The sequence below is a fragment of the Oncorhynchus nerka genome, linkage group LG24 (assembly GCF_034236695.1).
Source record: "Oncorhynchus nerka isolate Pitt River linkage group LG24, Oner_Uvic_2.0, whole genome shotgun sequence".
In the NCBI taxonomy this organism is placed as follows: Eukaryota; Metazoa; Chordata; class Actinopteri; order Salmoniformes; family Salmonidae; genus Oncorhynchus; species Oncorhynchus nerka.
In genome coordinates, this window is record NC_088419.1 from 76,571,564 (window position 1) to 76,596,544 (window position 24,981).

The 24,981-nt window shown below is 44.0% G+C and overlaps 1 protein-coding gene across 1 annotated transcript in view; it reads left to right on the plus strand.

Moving 5' to 3' along the window:
- The window catches only part of LOC115108595 (desmoglein-2.1-like), a 28,956-nt gene extending 23,669 nt beyond the window's left edge, over window positions 1–5,287 (plus strand). Inside the window, exon 14 of the mRNA XM_065009164.1 lies at window positions 404–5,287. Within this exon, the coding sequence (XP_064865236.1) occupies window positions 404–1,648 (1,245 nt within the window). The 3' untranslated portion in view covers window positions 1,649–5,287. The remainder of the gene's footprint in view (window positions 1–403) is intronic.
- The last annotated feature ends 19,694 nt before the right edge of the window (window positions 5,288–24,981 follow it).

Consider the following 24,981-nt stretch of genomic DNA (forward strand, 5'->3'; position numbering starts at 1 on the left):
AAAAACACCTCAAAACAAGACATTGTATCAGAAACCAGCTGTAACTAGTCACTTACGATTCCCCTCATGGCAGTTTCTTGTCATCGTTGGTAGCTATCTGGCCATCCAGAATCACAACAACTCATGGACCTCTGACCCATTGAAGTGGGCACATAATTTCCGTGACCTTGTCAGCTAACCCATCTATATACACTGAATGTATGGACACTGCTTCTACACCTGCATTGCTTGCTGTTTGGGGTTTTAGGCTGGGTTTCTGTACAGTACTTTGAGATATCAGCTGATGTAAGAAGGGCTATATAAATACATTTGATTTGATATAATGAATGGTGGCAGGCGGTAGAATTAATTGATGTGTCTGTATTGTAACATATGTCTGTGTGGGTCTGTGTTGTATTTTCAGAAAGCTCACTGTGCAGCTGAAAACCACATCCAGAAGGACAGTATGTTGGTGTATGACTACGAGGGCCAGGGCTCTCCTGTGGGCTCGGTGGGATGCTGCAGCCTTCTGGAATCTGACAACGACCTCCAGTTCCTCAATGACCTAGGGCCAAAGTTCAAGACCCTGGCCGAGGTGTGCCGCGGAGAGAGGTTCCAAACCGAAGTGTCTGCGCCTCTGCCACCCAGACCCATCATCTCCATGCCAACAGCAGCCAGCAGTGTGACGACCAATGTGGCGTCCAGACTGGTTTCCGCTGCCCCGGTCCCAGCCCCAGCCTCAGCACCAGCCCCAGCACCGCCCCCTGCCCCAGCACCAGCCCCAGCACCGCCCCCGGCCCAGGTGACACACGTTGAGAAGGCTGTGGTGAGGGAGTCAGATCGTTTGTCTACTCTGAGGCAGGACATGGTGGGAGGAAGCCAGGGCCAGACCTTCCTACTGCAGCAACAGCCTATGTACTACACCACCATGCAGCCTATGATGCAGCCCGTGGTGCAGCAGATGCACTATGTAGTGGAGCAACAGGTTCCCAACATACAGGGCATGATAATGGTCAACGGGCCTCCGTCAGGCTCGGCCCAGGGCCTAGTGCTGCAAGGGCAACAGGTGGTGACCGGTACCCAGGCTCAGGGCACGCTTGGCAGGGGAGAGGGAGGCCTGATCCATATGGGGAACATGTCTGGTTCTCAGGGTATGATGGTGGTGGATGGGCCGGTGATGCAGGGGGGGCAGATGTTCCAAGGGGGGCAGGTTTTTCAGGGAGGGCAAGTTCTTCAGGGAGGGCAAGTTCTTCAGGGAGGGCAAGTTCTTCAGGGGGGGCAGTTGGTACAAGGGGGTCAGGTCCTTCAGGGGGGTCAGGCCTGGCTGCAGCAGAGTAGCTCCCTGCAGCGAGGGGGCTTATCAGGGTCACAGAGCATGCTGGTGATGGAGGGACAGGGGGGTATCAGCGGAGGTAGTGGGGTGCAGAAAGGCCAGGGAGGGGTGTTAGGGTTCTCCCAGGGGTCCATGCAGAGGAACGGCCTCTCTGGCTCACACAGAGTCCTCTACACCACAGAGCAGAGCTCAGCCGCAGAGTCCAGCGCAGGCTCACAGAGCGGCATTGTAGGATTGAACGGGTTCTCTAGCAAGGTCAGCGTAGGCCCCGCATCCTCCTCCCGCAAGGCGGGGATAGAGAAAAGAGTTGTGACCAACCAGAGCACCAGTAAATAAAGTCTCAACAGATAATATAATACTATAAACACAAGACACATTAAATGCCACTGAAGTTATTTATGGTTGGAAATGTCACCACCTTGAAAGTTTTGATTTCAATTCAGTGGTCAAGATGGGGGTATTTTTTTGTCCCTGAAAAGCATATCATTCTTAGATGTATAGTGGGTTTTAGAATGAGAAAGTGTTAGATTGTTGTTTAAAAAATGTGGCAGTGGGCAAGTGTAAATGTGCAGGTTCAGAATATTTTACAGATTGTAACCTTGTGTCTGCTTGCACAGCGAATTCTATCAGCCAGGCCTATAAAGCATCCCACCTTAGTTCTATCATGCAGTGTGTACATGTGTGTTTTCATGTGAGTGCGATTCAGCTTCCATCTGAAATAATGAACTATAAAAAAGAATGATCTTAATCAACAATCTATGCATTGAGCTTGTCTGATGCTATAAGCACACTGTTTGATCAAATTAACACAAATGACTAAAGAGGGAACTAGGGATAAAGAAATAAATGTGCCTGTCCCTACCATCCTTCTCCCGCTCCTACTGGCCTTCGCAAATTCTGATGTTACTGTCCTGAACTTGCCAGGAATAGGCTACACAAGGAGTCAGCAAACTTTCTCATGTGGAATGCAAATGTATCCTACCATTTCTACTGATCTGTGTGCCAGTTATGATTTTCATATGCACATTTTTGTGTAGCAGTTTTCATTTATAACATCTTTGTATCTTTAAAAAATGATATCCAAATCTAAATGAAAATGATACAAACCTAAAAAGTTACTTCTATTGCCATTGCTAACTATGTAAAAAGAGCCTATAAAGCCAACAAATAAAAACATTGCAGCCTGCAGGTAGAAAATATCCTGATAAAAATAAATATCCCATAAATCACATTGGCTACACATGCCCTGTCTGCAACAAACTTGAAACATTGTATCAACTATTAACTTGGGTCTGGCCTGAAGAACCTTGCCACATTGTATAAAATATTGGGCCCTCAAGAGTTTTGCGAGCCAATGAGACACACCTGTAGGCTATTTGTGCAAGGGATAAGAAGTAATCAGGTAGGCCTATTTTTATGATGTTTCCACTGATCAGAGCAACACACTGAGTGTTTATCAAAGGTAGAGGGCTGGAAAGATCTTTCAAATACATTGAGGAACTATTGTCATTCTCAATGGATGTAAAAACACACTTTGTTTGCTTGCTGTTTGAGGTGAAGAGAATATTACTTTGAGAAGCTCCAAAGGTCATTAGTGGTGGTGTGTTAAGCCAAACAGAAATGCTATCAGATCCCCAAATGGGCACATTTATATGCCTACATGTGCCTGCAGGCCAGGTAGCCTATAGGCCTACTTCTATGGGTAATCAGGTGCGCGTCCTTACTCAACATTGACAGGAGCGCTCCAAACAAAAGACAATGACTAAATTGACAAAACTCGTAAATATAATTAAATTAACCAGAACTGGTTTCTCACAAGTGTAGCATAGGTTGTGCGCTCTGCAAAAAACCTGTCCACTCTGACAATGACAAAGGTAAAATACTGGAATTATATTATATTGAATGCATTAACACACATTACCGTAACCAAAAAAACATTGCAGATTAGAAATTATAGGAATTAACTGGATGTACTACTGGTGATATATGTAATGGGGAATTGATAGACACTAACAATCAGGCGCCAACAATTCACACTATGAAGTTATGAAACAATGAATGTGCACAAATTGGCGGGAGAGAGGGTGTTCTGGAGAGAGAAGTGCATTGTGAAGCCACATGCCCCTTTTTGGACTGTGCCATCCCCACGACCTCTGTAATGGATGAGTTCACTGAGATGGCCACGAATAAGATAGGCATGTCCTGTGCCATAAAAATATATGTTTGCTACTGCTCAACTAAAAAAAAACCTTGGTCGACCAACAGCCTATCTACCAAACGTTCGACCAGTCAAATAATTGGGGTCAACCCTAATTTCTGTTGATTAGCATCAAGGATCAACCTGATTTTGATTAGGGGCACTGTATTGAGTATTGAGCAATTCTTTACAGGCGAAACAAATCTAAAGCTTTTTTGTTTTTCTATTGGCTGTTAGTGTTAGTTTGTCATCCACAGACGTGTGATTGCTGTTATTCTATGTGAACATCTCCACCCACGTCTCCCTGAGACAGGCTCTCAGCCCCCACCACACGCGCATGAAGGCACACATACACACACACACCTCCTCTTCAGTCTGTGGGACTTGTCCATGCACACCAAGAGCATGTTAGACTGTACATTTCCATACCAACCCTGACATCTTGTCCAGTCAGTTTAAGATTCTGCACCTTGTTGGCAACTTATACCTGGAACCTGCTAGTCCCGCTGAGCAGGGCTCTGAGCAAGCCTCACATAGGACAGAAGTGGATGAGCTATAGCCAATAGGCAAAGAGATACAACAGAAGTGGCTGAGCTATAAACTATATATTCTACACCCATCTCTGGCATACGCATCCATGTTTGTTATTTCAGTGATTAGACAGGTTTGTTTAGATATTCTTTTTTTGTCTCTGCTTGTATTGTATTGTAACTATTTGATGGTTTTGTTTGATCTGAAATTAACGTATACGTCATTAATTGGACTTTCTAAAAGCAGCAAGCATGTTCTCAGAGCTTGAAGCATGAAGAATGTGCTTCCATTTTTCAGTCTTAAGCTCAAAACATGAAGTTGGAGTTTGTCAACGTAATAATACTGCGATTGTCACACAGTTCTTCTCACTTAACTGTTGGGTGCTCATTCTGAAACAAAGTATAATAGCTATGCCCCAAAGCTTTTAATTTTATCCAGGTTTGATTGAATCTATACTTGTAGTTGCATCAGTTATAGTACTTAAGGATGGGTCTTAGTATTTTTATGTTGTTTGTGTTTTAGTGTACAAATATTCTCATATTTTTATGTAACTTTTTTTTATACCTTGTTGTGTTTGTGTATGCACTCAGACTGTTACCTAAACATGGATTCGTCCAATCAGGGTCTATTTTGTTTTTAACAAGAATGGGAAGAGGGGGAAATTATTACCACTTGTCTAAGACTATCTAATAATTCTCAAAGTACCAGGGGAACATTGTATAGTTTATTTTATGTTACTCTTCTATTAAATGCACTGGTATGTATTTTGTCAAACGCTGGGTATATCTGAAAACAGTTTTTCTTAGCCGTGTTTGTTCCAGAGAAAGTTTGGCAAAAAAGGAGAGGACTGAGATAAAGAACTATTGCTGTATTGCACAAGAAGACACAAACTACTGACCTCCTGCACAGTCACTGTCTTTGTGGTCTGTCTGATCTCAGATTTCATCAACAAAATGTCATCGAGCCAATGTTTCATCTCAACTGTATTTAGAGATCAAAGTCCTTTTGGTTATTTAGACTGAAGTTAGGAGTGTCCGATACATTAATTACATACAACACTTTTGAAGCAAGTCTATTATAGCGTACTAGCGTAGAGTAAGGTTTTGACATGAGTCACAGTCCAATCAGGCTTTTATCTACTGAAACGTCTCTGGAACACTCACTCTTAAGTAATGTTTCTATTTTGGTTTGTAAAAGAGACATTATTTTAAATGTTACAGCTTCAATAAAGCTCCTCTTTTATTATTCCTGATGCCGTCGACTAGCCTTTTTGACCAAAGTCAACTATGATCTCTCTCTTGTGAACTTTTTAATTTAACACTCAAGGCTCAGCTCTGAGGAATGAGGTCGATCAGGACAGGGCATGCTCAGGCAGTATACTGCCACAAACACAAACCAAGTGCGAGTCTCTCCAAGTCTGCAGTCTAGAGAAACAGGTTGGGTTTCTCTGTTTGTCCCCATTGTCTCTGTGACATTTCTGTAGAAGTTCAAGTTACATAATTAATATGCTGTGGGTAGCTTCGCATCTATCAACAGTTTTCTTGGCACTTGTTCAACAATTATGGGTTCCATGTAACTTTCTTCTCTTACACACTTTTTAATCTGGTCGTTTTAATTCTACAGAACCCTCAGGTTTCTTTGATCTCCGTTTATCCAATTTTCTCTGTGGCATTTCTAGTGAAGTTCAAGTCAGATCATTAACATATTGTACACAAAAAAACAGCCTTCTTCCACCTCAGAAACGACTCAGACCCTCTCTCTTTGACCGCACTGCTGAAATTCTGTTTACTCACACCCCACTGCTGAAATTCTGTTTACTCACACCCCACTGCTGAAATTATGTTTACTCACACCCCACTGCTGAAATTATGTTTACTCACACCCCACTGCTGAAATTCTGTTTACTCACATCCCACTGCTGAAATTATGTTTACTCACATCCCACTGCTGAAATTCGGTTTACTCACACCCCACTGCTGAAATTATGTTTACTCACACCCCACTGCTGAAATTATGTTTACTCATACCCCACTGCTGAAATTCTGTTGACTCACACCCCACTGCTGAAATTCTGTTTACTCACACCCCACTGCTGAAATTCTATTTACTCACACCCCACTGCTGAAATTCTATTTACTCACACCCCACTGCTGAAATTCTATTTACTCACACCCCACTGCTGAAATTCTATTTACTCACACCCCACTGCTCCCTGTCAAAACACTGGACAGAGCTGTACAAAACTCAGCTGCCCGAGTCCTCACACACACCAGACCTTGGGACCACATCACCCCCACCTCACCACATCCCTTCTCCTCCTGGCACCTTTTTATACTATTTACCCCTTTTTTAAATCCAAAATGAACGTGAAGGCAGATTACACAAGGGCCTTCTTTATAAACACACAGAGAGAGAAACGCACGCAACGGAGACATTGGAAAGGCATTCAAAGAGACTCCAGAAAGCGGTCTTAAATCTTAAAAAGGATACAAAGAGGGTGGTACAACGAGAGGGAGAAAGAGAGACAGAGAGAGAAGAAAGGAAGAGAGGAGGTGGAAAGAGGGAGGGGGTGAGGCAGCCATGTATAAGAAATAGAGAGAATACAAAGGGGAGGTGGGACTGAGATGATTTAGTGAAAAGAAGATATGACTGAGAGGGTGTTCTCAGTTGGGTTTTTACTTCAGTCTGTACAGATTGTATGCTGCTGGGGAGCTGTACTGCATTGGCTTCATACCTACCTGTAAGCACTACTGCAACATCTCTGCCTCTGAACCCTACTCATCCAGAGCAGACACTCATAACTATCTAACCACGACCAATACAAATTCCACACAAGGATAGACAGACAGACACACAGTGGATGGGCTGCAGCAGGAGCAGTAGCAGAGCAGTAAAACAGAACACAGCCGTTAGCCGTTTGCTAGGTTTACAACCACCTGTGTTATCCTGTCCTTGTCTTCTCTACCTGCCAGGTGTACCAGCGGCGGCCAGTGAAGGTGTGGATCTGGCAAACCTAAGATGGCTCCCCTACCAGCTGTCATTCTGTTACTGGGTCTCTCTGTTGTGATGAGTTCACAGAGAGTTGTGTGTGTGTGTTGCTACTTTCTACCTAAGGCTGCATCTCTATTTGTTTACTGTCAAAATAAAAATAAAGAGGGTGTAAGGTCCAGGGTGTGCGTAAACAGATTAATGTTCTATCATTATTTCAGAGTATGTTATAGTCGTTGGACTCAAATGCAAGAACAGACAGAGAGGAGCGACAATGCTGTATTAAGATCAGGGTCCCTGAATAAGTCAGTTAAATTGATTACTGATAACTTGAGCCAGTGTTGAAGGACCAGTGTCAACTCAAATCGTTTAATTTGATTTAGGACAGAACCCAATTTGCTGCTTGTAAATGTGATTGTGTGTCATGACTGAGGCCCATATTGAGTCCACTTTATTTGACCCTATATTGCTGAGTTAGTTATCATACAGGATTTAATTATAACATTTTCAGAGCAAAGTTGTCACTTTTGTCATACTTCTGTATTTTTCAGATGTCCTGTTGATGGCTTATTGAACAGAACGCAACCCTTTGTTGTTTGTTAGGCTTAAATCAGCCTAAATCTAGTGTCTTCCCACTGGGCACAGACATCAGTTCAACATCTAGTTTTGATTTACATTTGGTTGAGTTGTCAACTAACGTGAATTCAATGTAAAATCAACAAAACATTTCACCATGTTATTGGAGTTAGCTTAAAAGTTGGGTGAAAAAAAAAGACAAAATGCCCTTATGTTGATGACTTTTTGCAAATCCAATTAGTTTTCCACATAGATTTTGGGGGTTGAAACGACATGGAAACAACATCGATTCAACCAGTTTTTGCCCAGTGGGAGGTTATTTTGGAGTTGCTAGCATGTGTCTTACGGTCAGTGACAGGGAAGGGGACAACAGCAATTCAACTGTTTGTCAGTAGCAGAACAAATTCAACTCAAGCAAAGACTAGCTTGTTTTGACAGTATAGCCTAGCTAACTAGATGATTCCTCTAGCCTACATTAGCAATGAACAGATGATACAGCCCACCCCAATTCTAGCAAAGATACTTAACTCCCTTTCATATTTGGTTGTAGCTTGATTTAGTGTAGCCTAGCCTACAATGTGTGATGTATTTTTTGCAGAAAATTCAGGCCTTTGTTCAAACAAATCATGGAGAATTTGGCTACAGGAGCAGTAGAAAATGATAAATGGAATTTTCACTTTGAGCACATGCCCCACCCAAGGGCTGTGTATGGCCCTGCATCCATGGCATCTGTGTCTGGATAAAAGTGGGTATATTCAGTGACTAGCATATTCAGTGACCCTTACATTCAGAAGGATAAGATTTAGTGGCAAAACGGATAGTGTAAAAACATTTTTTTTTAAAGACAAAGAAATAATAAAAATAATAAGACAAAGAACATTTGGCCCCTTTCCAGCAACTGAGTTAGGAAGGACACCTGTATTTTTGTAGTGACTGGGTGTATTGATACACCATCCAAAGCCTAATTAATAACTTCACCATGCTTAAAGGGATATTCAGTGAATTCTTTTTTATTTTTATCTATCTACAATAGGAGCCCTTCTTTGCGAGGCATTGGAAAACCTCCCAGGTCTTTGTGCTTGAGTCTGTGTTTAAAATGCACTTCGACTGTGAGCCATATGTTGTTGTTAAATCATTATTACTGATGTGATGACCACATAAACATTGTGTATTTTTCTTCTGTAAATGAACGTTTAACTTTGTCATCCTCTAACAACAGCATTAATCACCATAGAGAAAGAGAGAGATAGAGAGAGAGATATATATATGCAAGTTGAGCCCCACCCTCTTCAACATACAATATAGGTCAAAGGTTTGGACACCTACTCATTCCAGGGTTTTTCTTCATTTTTACAATTTTCTATATTGTAGAATAATAGTGAAGACATCAAAACTATAAAATAACACATATGGAATCATGTAGTAACCAAAAAACCCGTTAAACAATATTTTATCTTTGATATTCTTTATAGTAGCCACCCTTTTCCTTGGTGACGGCTTTGCACACTCTTGGCATTCTCTCAACCAGATTCCTGGAATACAGTTCAATTAAAAGGTGTGCCTTTTAATTTGTGGAGTTTGTTTCCTTCTTAATGTGTTTGAGCCTATCAGTTGTGTTGTAGGGGTGGTATACAGAAGATAGCCCTATTTGGTAAAAGACCAAGTCCATATTATGGCAAGAACAGCTCAAATAAGCAAAGAGAAATGACAGTCCATCATTACTTTAAGACATGAAGGTCAGTCAATCTGGAAAAATTCAAGAACTTTGAAAGTTTCTTCAAGTGCAGTTGGAAAAACCATCAAGCGCTATGATGATACTGTCTCTCATGAGGACCACCACAGGAAAGGAAGACCCAGAGTTACCTCTGCTGCAGATGATAAGTTCCTTAGACTTACCAGCCTCAGAAATTGCAGCCCAAATAAATGCTTCACAGATTTCAAGTAAGAGACACAACTCAACATCAACTGTTCAGAGGAGACTGTGTGAATCAGGCATTCGTGGTTGAATTTCTGCAAAGAGGGAGAGATTACGAGGGAAAATGAGAGCGAGAGAGACAAATTTGACCCCAATAACTCAAGTGGGATATGCGTCAACAGCAACCTTGGGAAAATCTAATACATTATCATTAACAGCAGACTCGTACATTTCCTCAATGAAAACAATGTACTGAGCAAATGTCAAATAGGCTTTTTACCAAATTACCATACGACAGACCACGTATTCACCCTGCACACCCTAATTGAAAAACAAACCAACCAAAACAGAGGCAAAGTCTTCTCATGCTTTGTTGATTTCAAAAAAGCTTTCGACTCAATTTGGCACGAGGGCTTGCTATACAAAAAAAGTGAGACATCGCCTTTGATCATATTTCAATGAAAGCTGTACATCACCAGGGTACAAAGATTATCTTAGGGTCATTTTTCATTTACACACAACAAAAGACAAAGACACACACACACAAGAAATTGAGATTATGTGTGCTACTGATTGAACTCAGCCAGCAGCTCCTGAAGAGGAAGATAGTTGGCACAGTTAGAAAGAACAAGCCTGAGCTCCCCCTGCACTCCTCACAACAAGGGGGAGAGAGGCTTTCTCATCAAAGTTTGCCTTTACCCCCTCACCACTCTAGTTTCTTACCTCCCAAAGAGGAACAAGAATGTGGTCCTCCTGAGCACACTGCACAAAGCTGAGATCAGTGATCATGAGGACAGGAAGCCAGCCATCATCCTGGACTACAATCACAACAAAGGAGGTGTGGACAACCTGGACAAGGTGATTGGAACTTACAGCTGCAGGAGGATGACTGCCCGCTGGCCCCTGGTCATCTTCCATAACATCATTGATGTGTCCTCAATACATGCCTTTGTGATATGGAACAAGATCAACCCTACCTGGATGGCTGATAAGTGGAACAAGAGAAGGGTGTTCCTGGAGCAGCTGGGAAAGGCACTTGTAACCCCACACACTCAAAGAAGGGAGCACCTCCCCTGCACAGCAGCCTCTGCAGCGCTTGTGAAAGCTGTTCAGGGGGCTGAATCTTGTCCTGATCCACCTGAGGCTGCAGCTGGGGCAGGCAAGAGGAGGAGACGCCAATTCTGCCCCCCAAAGGACTGTAAAACAAATACTATGTGCTGCACATGTGAGAAATACATCTGCAAAGTCCAAGCACACACTTGCATACTGTCCTACACGTGCTAATTAGAGTTGAAGGATTTATGTTCTTCACATTTTTGTTTTGTATCCATCTTATTTTATTCATATGTATTGTTGTTGTTTATACACCTTGTGGGTGGTTAAATGTTTTTTTTTTCATGTTTAAAAAATTGGAGAAGACTAGTATTTTGTAGTTGAAATCCTCATTGTACATTATATAAGAATTTAACACTGTGTTGCCAAAAAAGTTCAAGACTGTTATTGTTTCCCTTCAATAAAATGCATTCAAAACTACTTTCTGCACATTTCTGCTACTTTCTTAGGCTACACAAGTGCTATCTCTTGCTAAGATAGAGATAGCACTTGTTATGTTTACACCTATACAGTACCTTTAGCAATAATAATAATAATAATAATAAAGCTCTACTTTAGTAAAGAAAACAATGATGACAGGTGTGTTGTAATAAAAACGAGTGGTGTCCACTGATCAGTCTTTCTGCAAAGTGAAGAGGAAAAACACAGATATTCACAAAGTTTGTGATGAATGACAGGTTGTTTCTTCATGCAAAATAGATTTGGGTTAAACAAGGGTTAAACAAATGTGGTTTCTACTGACGATTGAGATGTACAAACTATGGCATAACGGAACGATGAGTGGATAAGAGGCATTCCTACATTAATGAGCGAGCTACAGTAAGATGGACGTAGTCAATATAACTATGTGTTCAGCACTTTTGAAATGTACAGCGACAGAATGCAGAACATGGTCTGCTCTTACAGTATTTTCCATTGTACACCAAGTCAGAACCGTAGGATAATTAAAGGGGTATATAAGCAGACAATGAAACCTCTTACAATATCAGATGATGACATTTCTCAAAAACAGGTTATAGGCTACATGTGCAGCATCACCGAGTCAGAACAGTAATGTGACATTAAGAGATAGAAATAGACCAAATTATTAGGGTGATGCACATGGGCTACTAACAGCTTACTACACAACATACGTAGTGTATTACTTTCTTAGCTATAGTATACATATCTCCCTTGCATACTACATAATTTATGCAGCACCATACAAGACATTTTTGGACTCACCTTGGCTTGTGATGTGCTCACTTTAACATGGCGCGGTGGTCCTTTGTGGGCAAATTTTGTCATAAAACTTTGTCATCAAAGTCTGGCATTCTCTGGATTTATGGTGGGAACTCGGAAAAGAAAAACACCGCCACACTAATCTCCTTTTATGCACTCTGGACATGCATTGGTGGTATCCAACTCGCTAATGACAATCAGGTCGCTAATGGCCTGGTACTCAGGGCTCTATCGTCCTCTAACCACTCTGACATCAACGCAAATGCATCAAACACTAATCATCTAAACAGTATCGTGCTTTTAAAGCTCACCTCATTGTGATGAAGAAAGAAGTTCAACAACAGGTTGAAACTGAGTGGAAAACATGGTCATTGTGGATGTTGTTTCAAAGCCTAACACAACGAAAATGGACAGCGATTTCTAAGGTGATGATTAATTCAAAACACCATACACATATTAGAGCTTATGCATAGGCTTATATATGTGCCCAAACTTGGGGGGAAAAAATATTAAAATAATGATTGTGCCGTTATACAATACATAGCCTACCTCATACAACTGATTTAAGATGTCTTTGGTACATATTGGTCTAGCCTATACTCCATAAATAAACAAATTCTAGAAATCGCCTTTGAGTGTGGACTATTATTATGCATACTGGCGGACTGGTTACCTATTGCTACACTCCAATTGTTCTATCCATGAGTCTGGGAGAGAATATATAGGCCTAGGCAATGCTGTTGGTCAATTGATTGGCTTACAAAGTTCATTTTGAATAGCCTAGTAATAAGGCATTTACGTGAAGGAGCCAATGATAGACCAGGAAGTATTTACATTTGGCCTCATTGCTATAGACCAGCGTCACCCAAACACGGTCCTGGGGACCCAAAGCGGTGCACATTTTGGTTTTGGGTCAACTCATCATCAGCTGTGTTGTGCCAGAGCAAAAAAACTCAAATGTGCACCCCTTGGCGTCCCCAGGACCGAATTGGGAAACGTTGCTAAACACCAGCTTGCCTTTGTCACTGCATGTCTATATTGTGCACCTAGCCCCTAACCTCAACTCTTAACCCTTAAAAACATAATATTTTTCAATCTGTCTACAGAGATAGAGTTCTTACATTCTGACTGTCCAAGGATCTGATATGGATGGGGCACCTGGAGGCAACACAGGGACAGCCATAGTGCACATCAACATGCTGGACATCAATGACAATATCCCCACATTGGAGAAGAATGAGGTAAAAACTGCAGCTGTAGTATTTTAACATATTATTAAAATCAGTACCTATATGCCACACAAAACCACACAGAGAGTATTTGCAAAAGTATGAGTGGACAGGTTGGTTTATCTGCATAGATGTGCATTACATCTTTATAACCATTACTGGTGTGTGAGATTATTAATATAATTGTCATAACTGTATATCTGTCCTGTATGTGTAGTACCCTGTCAGTAAGGTGAACACAGCCAACGTGGAGGTGGTAAGGATTTAGGCGTTAGATCCAGAACTGAAGAAGACAGATAACTGTCAGGCTATGTTTGAGATCGTCAAGGGCAATGAGGATAGCGTCTTCGCCATTGAGACAGACCCCAAGACCAACAAGGGAGTTCTGATTCTCCTTAAGGTAGGAGATGATTCTGTCAGTATAGTGACACACATGTTAATGAAAACAGTGTAAATTATGCTTTTCATTCATTAAGAAGAATCTCTCTAAGCTATTGTAGGATAGTAAATACTTCCACCTACTGGAGAAATGGTAATGTCACAATACAGTTTATGTTAAATAACGGAAGTGAAGATATATGTTGTTATGGTCAGACTGGCTAGCTGTTACGGTCCGACTGGATCATTTAGCTATTTGATTTAGAATTTTAGGACCCCTTTAGGTATCCCAAAAATACACTTTAAAAGTATTTGATAAAATATAGAATTTGTCCTTTACTACTATAGCCCATATAACAACATTGAATAACACATTCAGAAATGGCAAAAGCCCATAAAAAAATGGTTTTGAAGTGTCTGTTCTATATCTAGGAGATATGAGAAAGCTCAGGAAATATATATTTTTACACATATTTAACCCCATATTTTTGACCATTCGGACACTACAGACATCTTTGCGAGAAGACCGATTTTCCGGATGTCTTATACTGTAGTCTGACAACACCGCTGTATCTCGCCCACCTTCCACAGCAGATGCGGAAGGCCGACAGGCGGATGTGGTGGATTGATAGGGATTTTTGTATTGTGTTACTTAAATTGATGCACGGATGAGTCAATAGACTCTTAAGAATTACTGTACAATAATGTCAGGCTTGTCATAACTATCTCACTGATCATCCCTAAAGCCAACACCTCATTTGGCCGCCTTTCGTTCCAGTACTCTGCTGCCTGTGACTGGAACGAATTGCAAAAATCGCTGAAGTTGGAGACTTTTATCTCCCTCACCAACTTCAAACATCAGCTATCTGAGCAGCTAACCGATCGCTGCAGCTGTACATAGTCTATTGGTAAATAGCCCACCCATTTTCACCTACCTCATCCCCATACTGTTTTTATTTATTTACTTTTCTGCTCTTTTGCACACCAATATCTCTACCTGTACATGACCATCTGATCATTTATCACTCCAGTGTTAATCTGCAAAATTGTAATTATTCGCCTACCTCATGCCTTTTGCACACAATGTATATAGACTCCCCCCTTTTTTTCTACTGTGTTATTGACTTGTTAATTGTTTACTCCATGTGTAACTCTGTGTTGTCTGTTCACACTGCTATGCTTTATCTTGGCCAGGTCGCAGTTGCAAATGAGAACTTGTTCTCAACTAGCCTACCTGGTTAAATAAAGGTGAAATAAAAATTAAAAACCAGTCATCCATCGCTCTCTCTTGCAGCTTGTGGACTTTGAGGAGAATCCTGACATCAAGCTGCAATTGGTGGTGTTATAACAAAGCACCTGTATTCGGGGGAGAGGGGGAGGGAGATGGGGACAGGATAGAGGTGGTGTATAACAAAGCACCTGTATTCGGGGAGAGGGGGAGGGAGATGGGGACAGGATAGAGGTGGTGTATAACAAAGCACCTGTATTCGGGGAGAGGGGGAGGGAGATGGGGACAGGATAGAGGTGGTGTATAACAAAGCACCTGTATTCGGGGGAGAGGGGGAGGGAGATGGGGACAGGATAGAGGTGGTGTATAACAAAGCACCTGTATTCGGGGGAGAGGGGGAGGGAGATGGGGACAGGATAGAGGTGGAGCAGGTTGTGGAAGAGGTGGATGAGGAGGAGGTGGTGGTGGAGATGGGGCAGGAGCTGATGCTCATCTTGACCTTGATCTTGTGGCTTGGGTAGGAGCAAAGGCTGGGGCTGGTCCAAAGTATAAACCAAAACGAAGGCCAAAAGATGGTAAAATTTACCCGTTGAAGATTGCTGTAAAAAATATGCCAGAAGGGCCTGTCTTTACGGCCAAGGTGAAGGGAATACCTGTGTCAGAGAGCCCAGAGGACGGAAGCCCCTAATCAGACGTCATCGCTACATATCCTGCCTTCGACAGAGACACTTCAGAGCCAGCTGAAAAAGTCAGGTGAGAGTAGTTTACTCTAGACATTCCTCCAAATCAATGAAAAAAATGAATATGATAACAGCTCATACCACAATTACACCTCCAACACCGCCGAAGCATGTGCTATGCGGATATTGGCCAATACTAGTTTTAAAAAAAATATAGGCGATGTCCGCGCACCGCATAATAAAATATCCCCATCAAAATATGCCTGTTTAAGCTAGAGATATCTTTTGCATGGGGGCCGTCTCAATACACCACATCCGCGCCGATGTCTGCCTTCCGCACCTGCGGTAACCCGGTACTGGGTAACCCGGTACTGGGCCGAAAAATGTATGTAAGCAAATGGGGCAAACGTATACGGATAATTCCACGAGAAAAATATAATCTCTCTCAAATATAGAACAGACACTTCAAAAATGCTTTTTTTAATGTATACCTACAGGGGTTCTAAAATTCTAAATAAAAATGGTCCTTGGTATGACTGTTACGTTCCCCAGTTTATGTGTTGTAGTTTGTGTATTTGCACGTGTTTATTTCAGGAAATGGCTTCCTGAAATCCCTCAAGCAGCTGATTGGTCGACTCCATGGCTAATTGGAGAGCTGACCCCGCCCCCTCGTCAAGACTCAGCTGTCTCCAATTACATATTACTTCTGAAGCTATATATAAAGCCAGTGTTCTGTTCAGGACAGAGATTTTGCTGGAGGTTGATATTGCTGAGGTTCATTGCTGGGAGGTCATTGCTGAGAGATTGAATGTGAGGGAGGTCATTGCTGAGAGAGGAGGCTGATTGCTGTGGATAATTTACTATGTTAGTTGTTGGTAGAGTTAGGATGTTCTGTGAGTTTGTTGCTCAGGTAGAGCTTATTTGATGTTCTTTGTTTCTTAGTTTGTTTGAGAAATTATTTGTTCTCCTGTTTCATTTGTTCCCAGGGGGGAAGGGGAAGGCACCTAGGGAGTGCTTAGGCAAGAGGCCCGTGGACATACATACAGTGTCTTGCGAAAGTATTCGGCCCCCTTGAACTTTGCGACCTTTTGGCACATTTCAGGCTTCAAACATAAAGATATAAAACTGTATTTTTCAACAACAAGTGGGACACAATCATGAAGTGGAACGACATTTATTGGATATTTTAAACTTTTTTAACAAATCAAAAACGGAAAAATTGGGCGTGCAAAATTATTCAGCCCCTTTACTTTCAGTGCAGCAAACTCTCTCCAGAAGTTCAGTGAGGATCTCTGAATGATCCAATGTTGACCTAAATGACTAATGATGATAAATACAATCCACCTGTGTGTAATCAAGTCTCCGTATAAATGCACCTGCACTGTGATAGTCTCAGAGGCCCGTTAAAAGCGCAGAGAGCATCATGAAGAACAAGGAACACACCAGGCAGGTCCGAGATACTGTTGTGAAGAAGTTTAAAGCCGGATTTGGATACAAAAAAGATTTCCCAAGCTTTAAACATCCCAAGGAGCACTGTGAAAGCGATAATATTGAAATGGAAGGAGTATCAGACCACTGCAAATCTACCAAGACCTGCCCGTCCCTCTAAACTTTCAGCTCATACAAGGAGAAGACTGATTAGAGATGCAGCCAAGAGGCCCATGATCACTCTGGATGAACTGCAGAGATCTACAGCTGAGGTGGGAGACTCTGTCCATAGGACAACAATCAGTCGTATATTGCACAAATCTGGCCTTTATGGAAGAGTGGCAAGAAGAAAGCCATTTCTTAAAGATATCCATAAAAAGTGTTGTTTAAAGTTTGCCACAAGCCACCTGGGAGACACACCAAACATGTGGAAGAAGGTGCTCTGGTCAGATGAAACCAAAATTGAACTTTTTGGCAACAATGCAAAACGTTATGTTTGGCGTAAAAGCAACACAGCTCATCACCCTGAACACACCATCCTCACTGTCAAACATGGTGGTGGCAGCATCATGGTTTGGGCCTGCTTTTCTTCAGCAGGGACAGGGAAGATGGTTAAAATTGATGGGAAGATGGATGGAGCCAAATACAGGACCATTCTGGAAGAAAACCTGATGGAGTCTGCAAAAGACCTGAGACTGGGACGGAGATTTGTCTTCCAACAAGACAATGATCCAAAACATAAAGCAAAATCTACAATGGAATGGTTCAAAAATAAACATATCCAGGTGTTAGAATGGCCAAGTCAAAGTCCAGACCTGAATCAAATCGAGAATCTGTGGAAAGAACTGAAAACTGCTGTTCACAAATGCTCTCCATCCAACCTCACTGAGCTCGAGCTGTTTTGCAAGGAGGAATGGGAAAAAATGTCAGTCTCTCGATGTGCAAAACTGATAGAGACATACCCCAAGCGACTTACAGCTGTAATCGCAGCAAAAGGTGGCGCTTACAAAGTATTAACTTAAGGGGGCTGAATAATTTTGCACGCCCAATTTTTCAGTTTTTGATTTGTTAAAAAAGTTTGAAATATCCAATAAATGTCGTTCTACTTCATGATTGTGTCCCACTTGTTGTTGATTCTTCACAAAAAAATACAGTTTTATATATTTGTTTGAAGCCTGAAATGTGGCAAAAGGTCGCAAAGTTCAAGGGGGCCGAATACTTTCGCAAGGCACTGTATACCCGTAGTATATTCATTGTCTAGGCACAATAGGTAAGACCTGGGCGGACCACCCCCTGTATTTTGGTTAGGGCACCAGGTGGTGCTAAATTAGGTAAGTAGTGGTTAGGCAGGTAAGATAGGAGAGGGGGGAGCTTTGAGATTTACTTTCTTTGCTTTGGTTCCGTCCAGCCCCTTTTCCCCATATTACCGTGTAAAGGAATAAAGTCCTTGTAAACGGTACCACATTCTGCCTGTTGTCATCCTTACTCACGCCTACAGTCCATACCTCTTTCACTTCACGGAGAGTTTAGTTGTAGCAGGGTGTTGCGTTCCCTCTTCATAGAGGCATGCGTAACAATGACCATTATAAAACAATTCCATATGTTAGCTTAGTATAAACTTAGCCCTAGGCCCTTAGATAAAATCAAATCAAATGTATTTATATAGCCCTTCTTACATCAGCTGATATCTCAAAGTGCTGTACAGAAACCCAGCCTAAAACCCTAAACAGCAAGCAATGCAGGTGTAGAAGCACCTTACTATTAATGTTGGTTAATGCTCAATCTGATTGAACCCTAACCTAACCCTAAATAAACTCTTACCCTAGCCCTCATTATTACAGTACATTGGGCTGATTGTCTGTTCCCATCCTTAGACATTCCCTCTAGGACTGCTACAGGGACCATCGCCCTGCAGGTGGGAGATGCTAATGATAACTGCCCTGAGCTGACGGGCACACTAGAGTACCTGTGTACCGACGCTGAGATGGTCGACATCACCGCAGAGGATACAGATGATGATCCTAATGCAGCTCCCTATGAGTTCATGCTAGTGGAAGAGGAGACGCAGAGAGAGTGGAAGGTCGAGCCCATCAGTGGTATGACTATGAAGGTCTCTCTCTTCAGGTTTAGAGTATGGGGGCCTACACTTTACCTGGAACTTTAAAGATGTACCTGAGACACGGAGGCAACTTGACATGACAATATCTATACAGGAGAGGAGATTATATACATTACAGTGAAATATAGCCCTAGTCACTCATATTTGCAAAGACTAGTTTGTGTGGCATATGCCATTCATTTTTGAGTATTTATTGTTAGGTTCTAATGTTTCAGAGTAAATAACTCACGGACACTAGAGAAGCAAGTATATATACCGTAATTGCTGGACTATTAAGCGCACCTGAATATAAACCGCACCCACTGAATTATAAAAAAATATGTATTTTGTACATAAATAAGCCGCACATGTCTATTAGCCGCAGGTGCCTACCGGTACATTGAAACAAATGAACTTTACACATCCTTGAAACGAAACACGGCTTGTAACAAAAATTTAACAGTGGCCTACCAAGAAAGTCATTGGTCACTATCTTCCTCCTCCTGTGCACTGAAACCACTGAAGCCATCTCCTTCGGTGTCGGAGTTGAATAGCCTCAGAATTGCTTCATCTGATGTTGGATCGTTTTCATTGTCGCTCTCGTCACTTTCATCCGGAGGCAAATACGCCGCTGAGCTCATGCTGCCCCTTCAACAAGCAGCAGTCCAACCATTCGAAACCCGTTGATGATAGTGGATTTTTTGACAATGCTCCACGCTGTCAGGACCCACTGGCAGACTTGACCATAAGTTGTTCTTCGTTTTAGTGAAGGATTTCTCCCCACTTGTCATCCAAGCCTCCCACTGAACAAGGAGTGCCACCTTAAATGCACGATTTACACTGATGTGGAGTGGCTGCAAATACTTTGGGCCATCTGCTTTTCTTCCCTCTGAAAGCTGTTGTTGTCTTTTTGCACTGAGTCAGTTCCTCACTCTGCTTTCCAACGTCTTATCATCGACTCATTAAGGCCAAGCTCCCGTGCAGCAGCTCTATTTCCTTTTCCAACAGCCAGATCGATTGCCTTCAACTTGAAAGCTGCATCATATGCATTTCTCCGTGTCTTTGCCATGATGAGGGTGACAAAATTACTACCGTAATCAGAATGATGGGAAGTTTGAGCGCGCTCGATTTACGTCACATTATGTGACGGTGCTCAGTTTTTTGGCGGCATTGATCTTGTCAAAGCGGGAAAAATCCATAAATTAGCCGCGTCATTGTATAAACCGCGAGGTTCAAAGCATGGGAATAAAGTAGCGGCTTATAGTCCGGAAATTACGGTACTCCACATTAGACACCCCTCCTTCTCTCCAATCCTTACATCTTATGGTTTGACAGGAAGAGGGTAACAGGATAATAAACCATTATTTCTCCCTTCAGGGGATCTGACCTGAACTCCTGACCAACTGACCTCAACCCCTCCTTCGCCTAATCCACAGATGTCCTCTCGTATCACCTATTGCACTCCCGTGACTCCCTCCCGTCCACCCAGCACATTCCACAGCCACTGTCTTATTACAGAGAAGCATTAACTTCTCACTCCTTTATATACTGATCTATCATGTCTTTAATATCTCAATGTTCAAAGTCTACCCAAAATCCAACATTATATATATATATCGTATCCCTTTCTTGACCTCTGACCTTTCAGACACCAGTGCCTCCCTCAGGACTCTGATACCCCTGTGGCCTGGCACATATGATCTCAAGCTCCAGGTCCAGGACCAGCAGGGAATGGCCTGTCCTGAGCCCCTGCGCCTACACATAGAGGTGTGCACCTGCTCTGAGGGAGCTGCCTGTGGGCCGAGGGACAGCAAGCCGCAGACTCTCACGGGAACGTTGACCACGGTTGGAATGCCCAGAAAAGGCATAATCAACCTGGGATTCCCTGTGCTGCCGTGTAAGTCTGGGTTCAAGAACTCCAGGTCCACTGTGACGAACGTCGTTGGAATGAGGTGAGGACCAAAGCGCAGCGTTGTGAGTGTTCATCATATATTTATTAAACCGAGAACACTAAACAAAATAACAAAGGAGAAACGAAACGGTTCTGAAAGGTGACATACACATAACAGAAAATAATCACCCACGAAACACAAGTGGGAAAAGGCTACCTAAGTATGATTCTCAATCAGAGACAACTAATGACACCTGCCTCTGATTGAGAACCATACCAGGCCAAACGCAAAACACAACATAGAAAACGGAACATAGACAACCCACCCAACTCACGCCCTGACCATACTAAAACAAAAACATAACAAAAGAACTAAGGTCAGAACGTGACAGTACCCCCCCAAAGGTGCGGACTCTGGCCGCAAAACCTAAACCTATAGGGGAGGGTCTGGGTGGGTGTCTGTCCGCGGTGGCGGCTCTGGCACGGGACGTGGACCCCGCTCCACCATAGTCTTTGTCCGCCTCCTAACCTGCCTCTGAGGCCTTATTAGAGCGGCGACCCTCGCCGCCGACCTCGGACTGGGGATCCTAGCCACGGGTTAGGGAGATTCCGGCAGCACCGGACAGGCGCGAGACTCCGGCAGCTCCGGAGTGAAGGGCGATTCCGGCAGCGCCGGAGTGACGGGCGATTCCGGTAGCACCGGAGTAACGAACGGCTCTGGCAGCTCCTGACTGACAGGCGGATCTGGCCGCTCCTGACTGACAGGCGGATCTGGCCGCTCCTGACTGACCGGCGACTCTGGCAGCTCCTGACTGACGGGCTGCTCTGGCAGCTCCGGACAGACGGGCGGCTCTGGCAGCTCCGGACAGACGGGGACTCTGGCACTGCTGGACAGGAGGGAGACTGTCAGCTCAGGAGTCTGGCAGTGCTGGACAGGAGGGAGACTCTGGCAGTGCTGGACAGGAGGGAGACTCTGGCAGTGCTGGACAGGAGGGAGACTCTGGCAGTGCTGGACAGGAGGGAGACTCTGGCAGTGCTGGACAGGAGGGAGACTCTGGCAGTGCTGGACAGGAGGGAGACTCTGGCAGTGCTGGACAGGAGGGAGACTCTGGCAGCTCAGGACAGACGGGAGACTCTGGCAGCTCAGGACAGACGGGAGACTCTGGCAGCGCTGAGCAGGTGGGAGCACCTGTAGGGAGGAGACGGAGAGACAGCCTGGTGCGGGGGGCTGCCACCGGAGGCCTGGAGGAGGCACCGGATAGACCGGACCGTGGAGGCGCACTGGAGGTCTCGAGCACCGAGCCTGCCCAACCCTACCTGGCTGGATGCTCCCCGTAGCCAGGCCAGTGCGGCGAGGTGGAATCGACCGTACTGGGCTGTGCTGGTGAACCGGGGACACCATGGGACACCGGGGACACCGGGCTTCTAGCCGCGCTGCCGTGCTGCCTCCTCATACCACCGCCTCTCGGCTTTCGCTGCCTCCAGCTCTGCCTTGGGGCGGCGATATTCTCCCGCCTGTGCCCAGGGTCCATTGACGTCCAAAATCTCCTCCCATGTCCAAGAGTCTTGCAATTTCAGCCGCTGCCCGTTACCACGCTGCTTGGTCCTTGGTTGGTGGGTGATTCTTTAACGCTTGTCCTCTTCTTCTGACCAAGAGTAAGAGATATCAGACCAATTTGCAACGTGGTAAGTGTCCAGTCTTCTTGGGTACGATGCTACAAGTTTGGCACACCTGTATTTGGGGAGTTTCTCCCAGTCTTTTCTGCAGATCCTCTCAAGCTCTGTCAGGTTGGATTGGGAGCGTCGCTGCACAGCTGTTTTCAGGTCTCTCCGGGCTTTGCCTAGGCCACTCAAGGCTGAATGTGAACATATTTGTAGCAAAGCCACTCCTGCGTTGTCTTGGGTGTGTGATTAGGGTCTTTGTCCTGTTGGAAGGTGAACCTTCGCACCAGTCTGAGTTCCTGAGCGCTCTGAATCCGGTTTTCATCAAGGATCTCTCTGTACTTTCCTCTGTTCATCTTTCTCTCAATCCTGACTAGTCTACCAGCCCCTGCCACTGAAAAACATTCCCACAGCATAATACTGCCACCACCATGCTTCACCTTAGAGATGGTGCCAGGTTTCATACAGGCTTGACGCTTGGCATTCAGGCCAAAGAGGTCAATATTGGTTTCATCAGACCAGGGAATCTTGTTTCTCAAGGTCTGGGAGTCCTTTAGGTGCCTTTTGGCAAACTCCAAGCGGGCTATCATGTGCCTTTTACTAAGGAGAGGCTTCTGTCTGGCCACTCTACCATAAAGACCTGATCGGTGGAAGGCTGCAGAGATGGTTGTCCTTCTGGAAGTTTCTGCCTTCTCCACAGAGGAATTCTGGAGCTCTGTCAGAGTGACCATCAGGTTCTTGGTCACCTCCCCGACCAAGGTCCTTTTCCCCCGATTGCTCAGTTTGGCCGGGCGGCCAGCTCTAGGAAGAGTTTTGGTGGTTCCAATCTCCTTCCATTTAAGAATGATGGAGGCCACTTTGATCTTGAGGACCCTCAATGATGCAATCATTTTTTGGTACCCTTCCCCAGAGCTGTGCCTCGACACAATCCTGTCTCGGCACTCTACAGACAATTCCGTCGATCCCGTGGCATGGTTTTTGCTCTGACATGCACTGTCAACTGTGGGACATTATAGACAGGTGTGTGCCTTTCCAAATCATGTCCAATCAATAGGATTTACCACAGGTGGACTCCAATCAAGTTGTAGAAACATCTCATGGATGATCAATGGAAACAGGACGCACCTGAGCTCAATTTCAAGTCTCATAGCAACAGCTCTGAATACTTATGTAAATAAGGTATTTCAGTTTACATTTTTTGTATACATTTGCAAACATTTCTAAAATCCTGTTTTCACTTTGTCATTATGGGATATTGTGTGTAGATTGAGGAGGGGAAAAAAATACTAAAGACATTTTTGAATATGGCTCCAACATAATGGAATGTGGAAAAAGTCAAGGGCTCTGAATACTTTCCAAATGCACTATAAGTCATGTCTTCTGGCTCAGAAGATTACAGACAAGTCAAGAGATCTTTGGTTGTGAATCAAATTTTTCAGTATTGTATTTGCCTTTAATAATTTCTTCCAGAAAGCTCACTATGCAGCTGAGAACCAACCACATCCAAAAGGACAGTATGTTAGTGTATGACTACAAGGGTCAGGGCTCTCCTGTGGGCTCGGTGCTGCAGCCTTCTGGTATCTGACAATGACCTCCAGTTTCTCAACGACCAGGGGCCAACGTTCAAGACCCTGGCAGAGATCTCTTCTCCTCCCAAGCCCAAAGTGGATCCCATCATCGAGTAACCAGCATCACCACCACGTCCTAACATCAACATCAAAAGAAATGTCAACCTCACACAATCACCTGTCAGTAATGTCTACATCAACCAATCATCTTCCAGCTCTGTCAACATCACCCAATCCACACTAACCAGACCTGTCTCTAATGGCAATCATTCTCCCCCTAACCAGACCTTCCTACTGCAGCAGCACCCTATGTACTACAACACCATGCAGCCTATGATGCAGCAGATGCACTATGTAGTGGAGCAACAGGTTCCCAACATACAGGGCATGATAATGGTCAACAGGACCCCTAGTGGTGGCATGCTCACGGGACACTCAGAGCACAACACACATGGGGTAGGACTACACAATGGGTTACACAATGGCACATTCACCTTCCCTCACACAACCTTGGGAAGAGGGGAAAGGATGGTCCATGTAGAGAAGAACAACGGTGGGGGGCAGAGACTGGTGACCAGCAGAGGAGGAACATGGTCCTCATGGGGGGGTGGAGGTGGGGAACTAAGCCAGCGGGTGCTGGTAGGGGGTGGAGCTGGGCTGAACCATTTCCATGTTTCCATTGGGGGACACTCTCAGGGCATCAGAAAATCATGCTGTCAAGTGAACAGGTGAAATGTGGACATGCGGGGTGTGAACAGGTGATGTCACATCAGGTGAGGTTAGGGATGATGGTGTCAGAGCAGGTGAGGTCTGGAGTACACAGAGGTCTCGTGGAGGGAGAGGTTTTCAGTGGCCTTTTTATGGTGGGAAATCCAACAACTCTAAGTCCCATCTCTCTAAGTAGTCCAGTTTCTTTGGGTGCAGTAAGTCTTGGTCCAACTCCTGCACAGAGTGGAAGCAGTACAT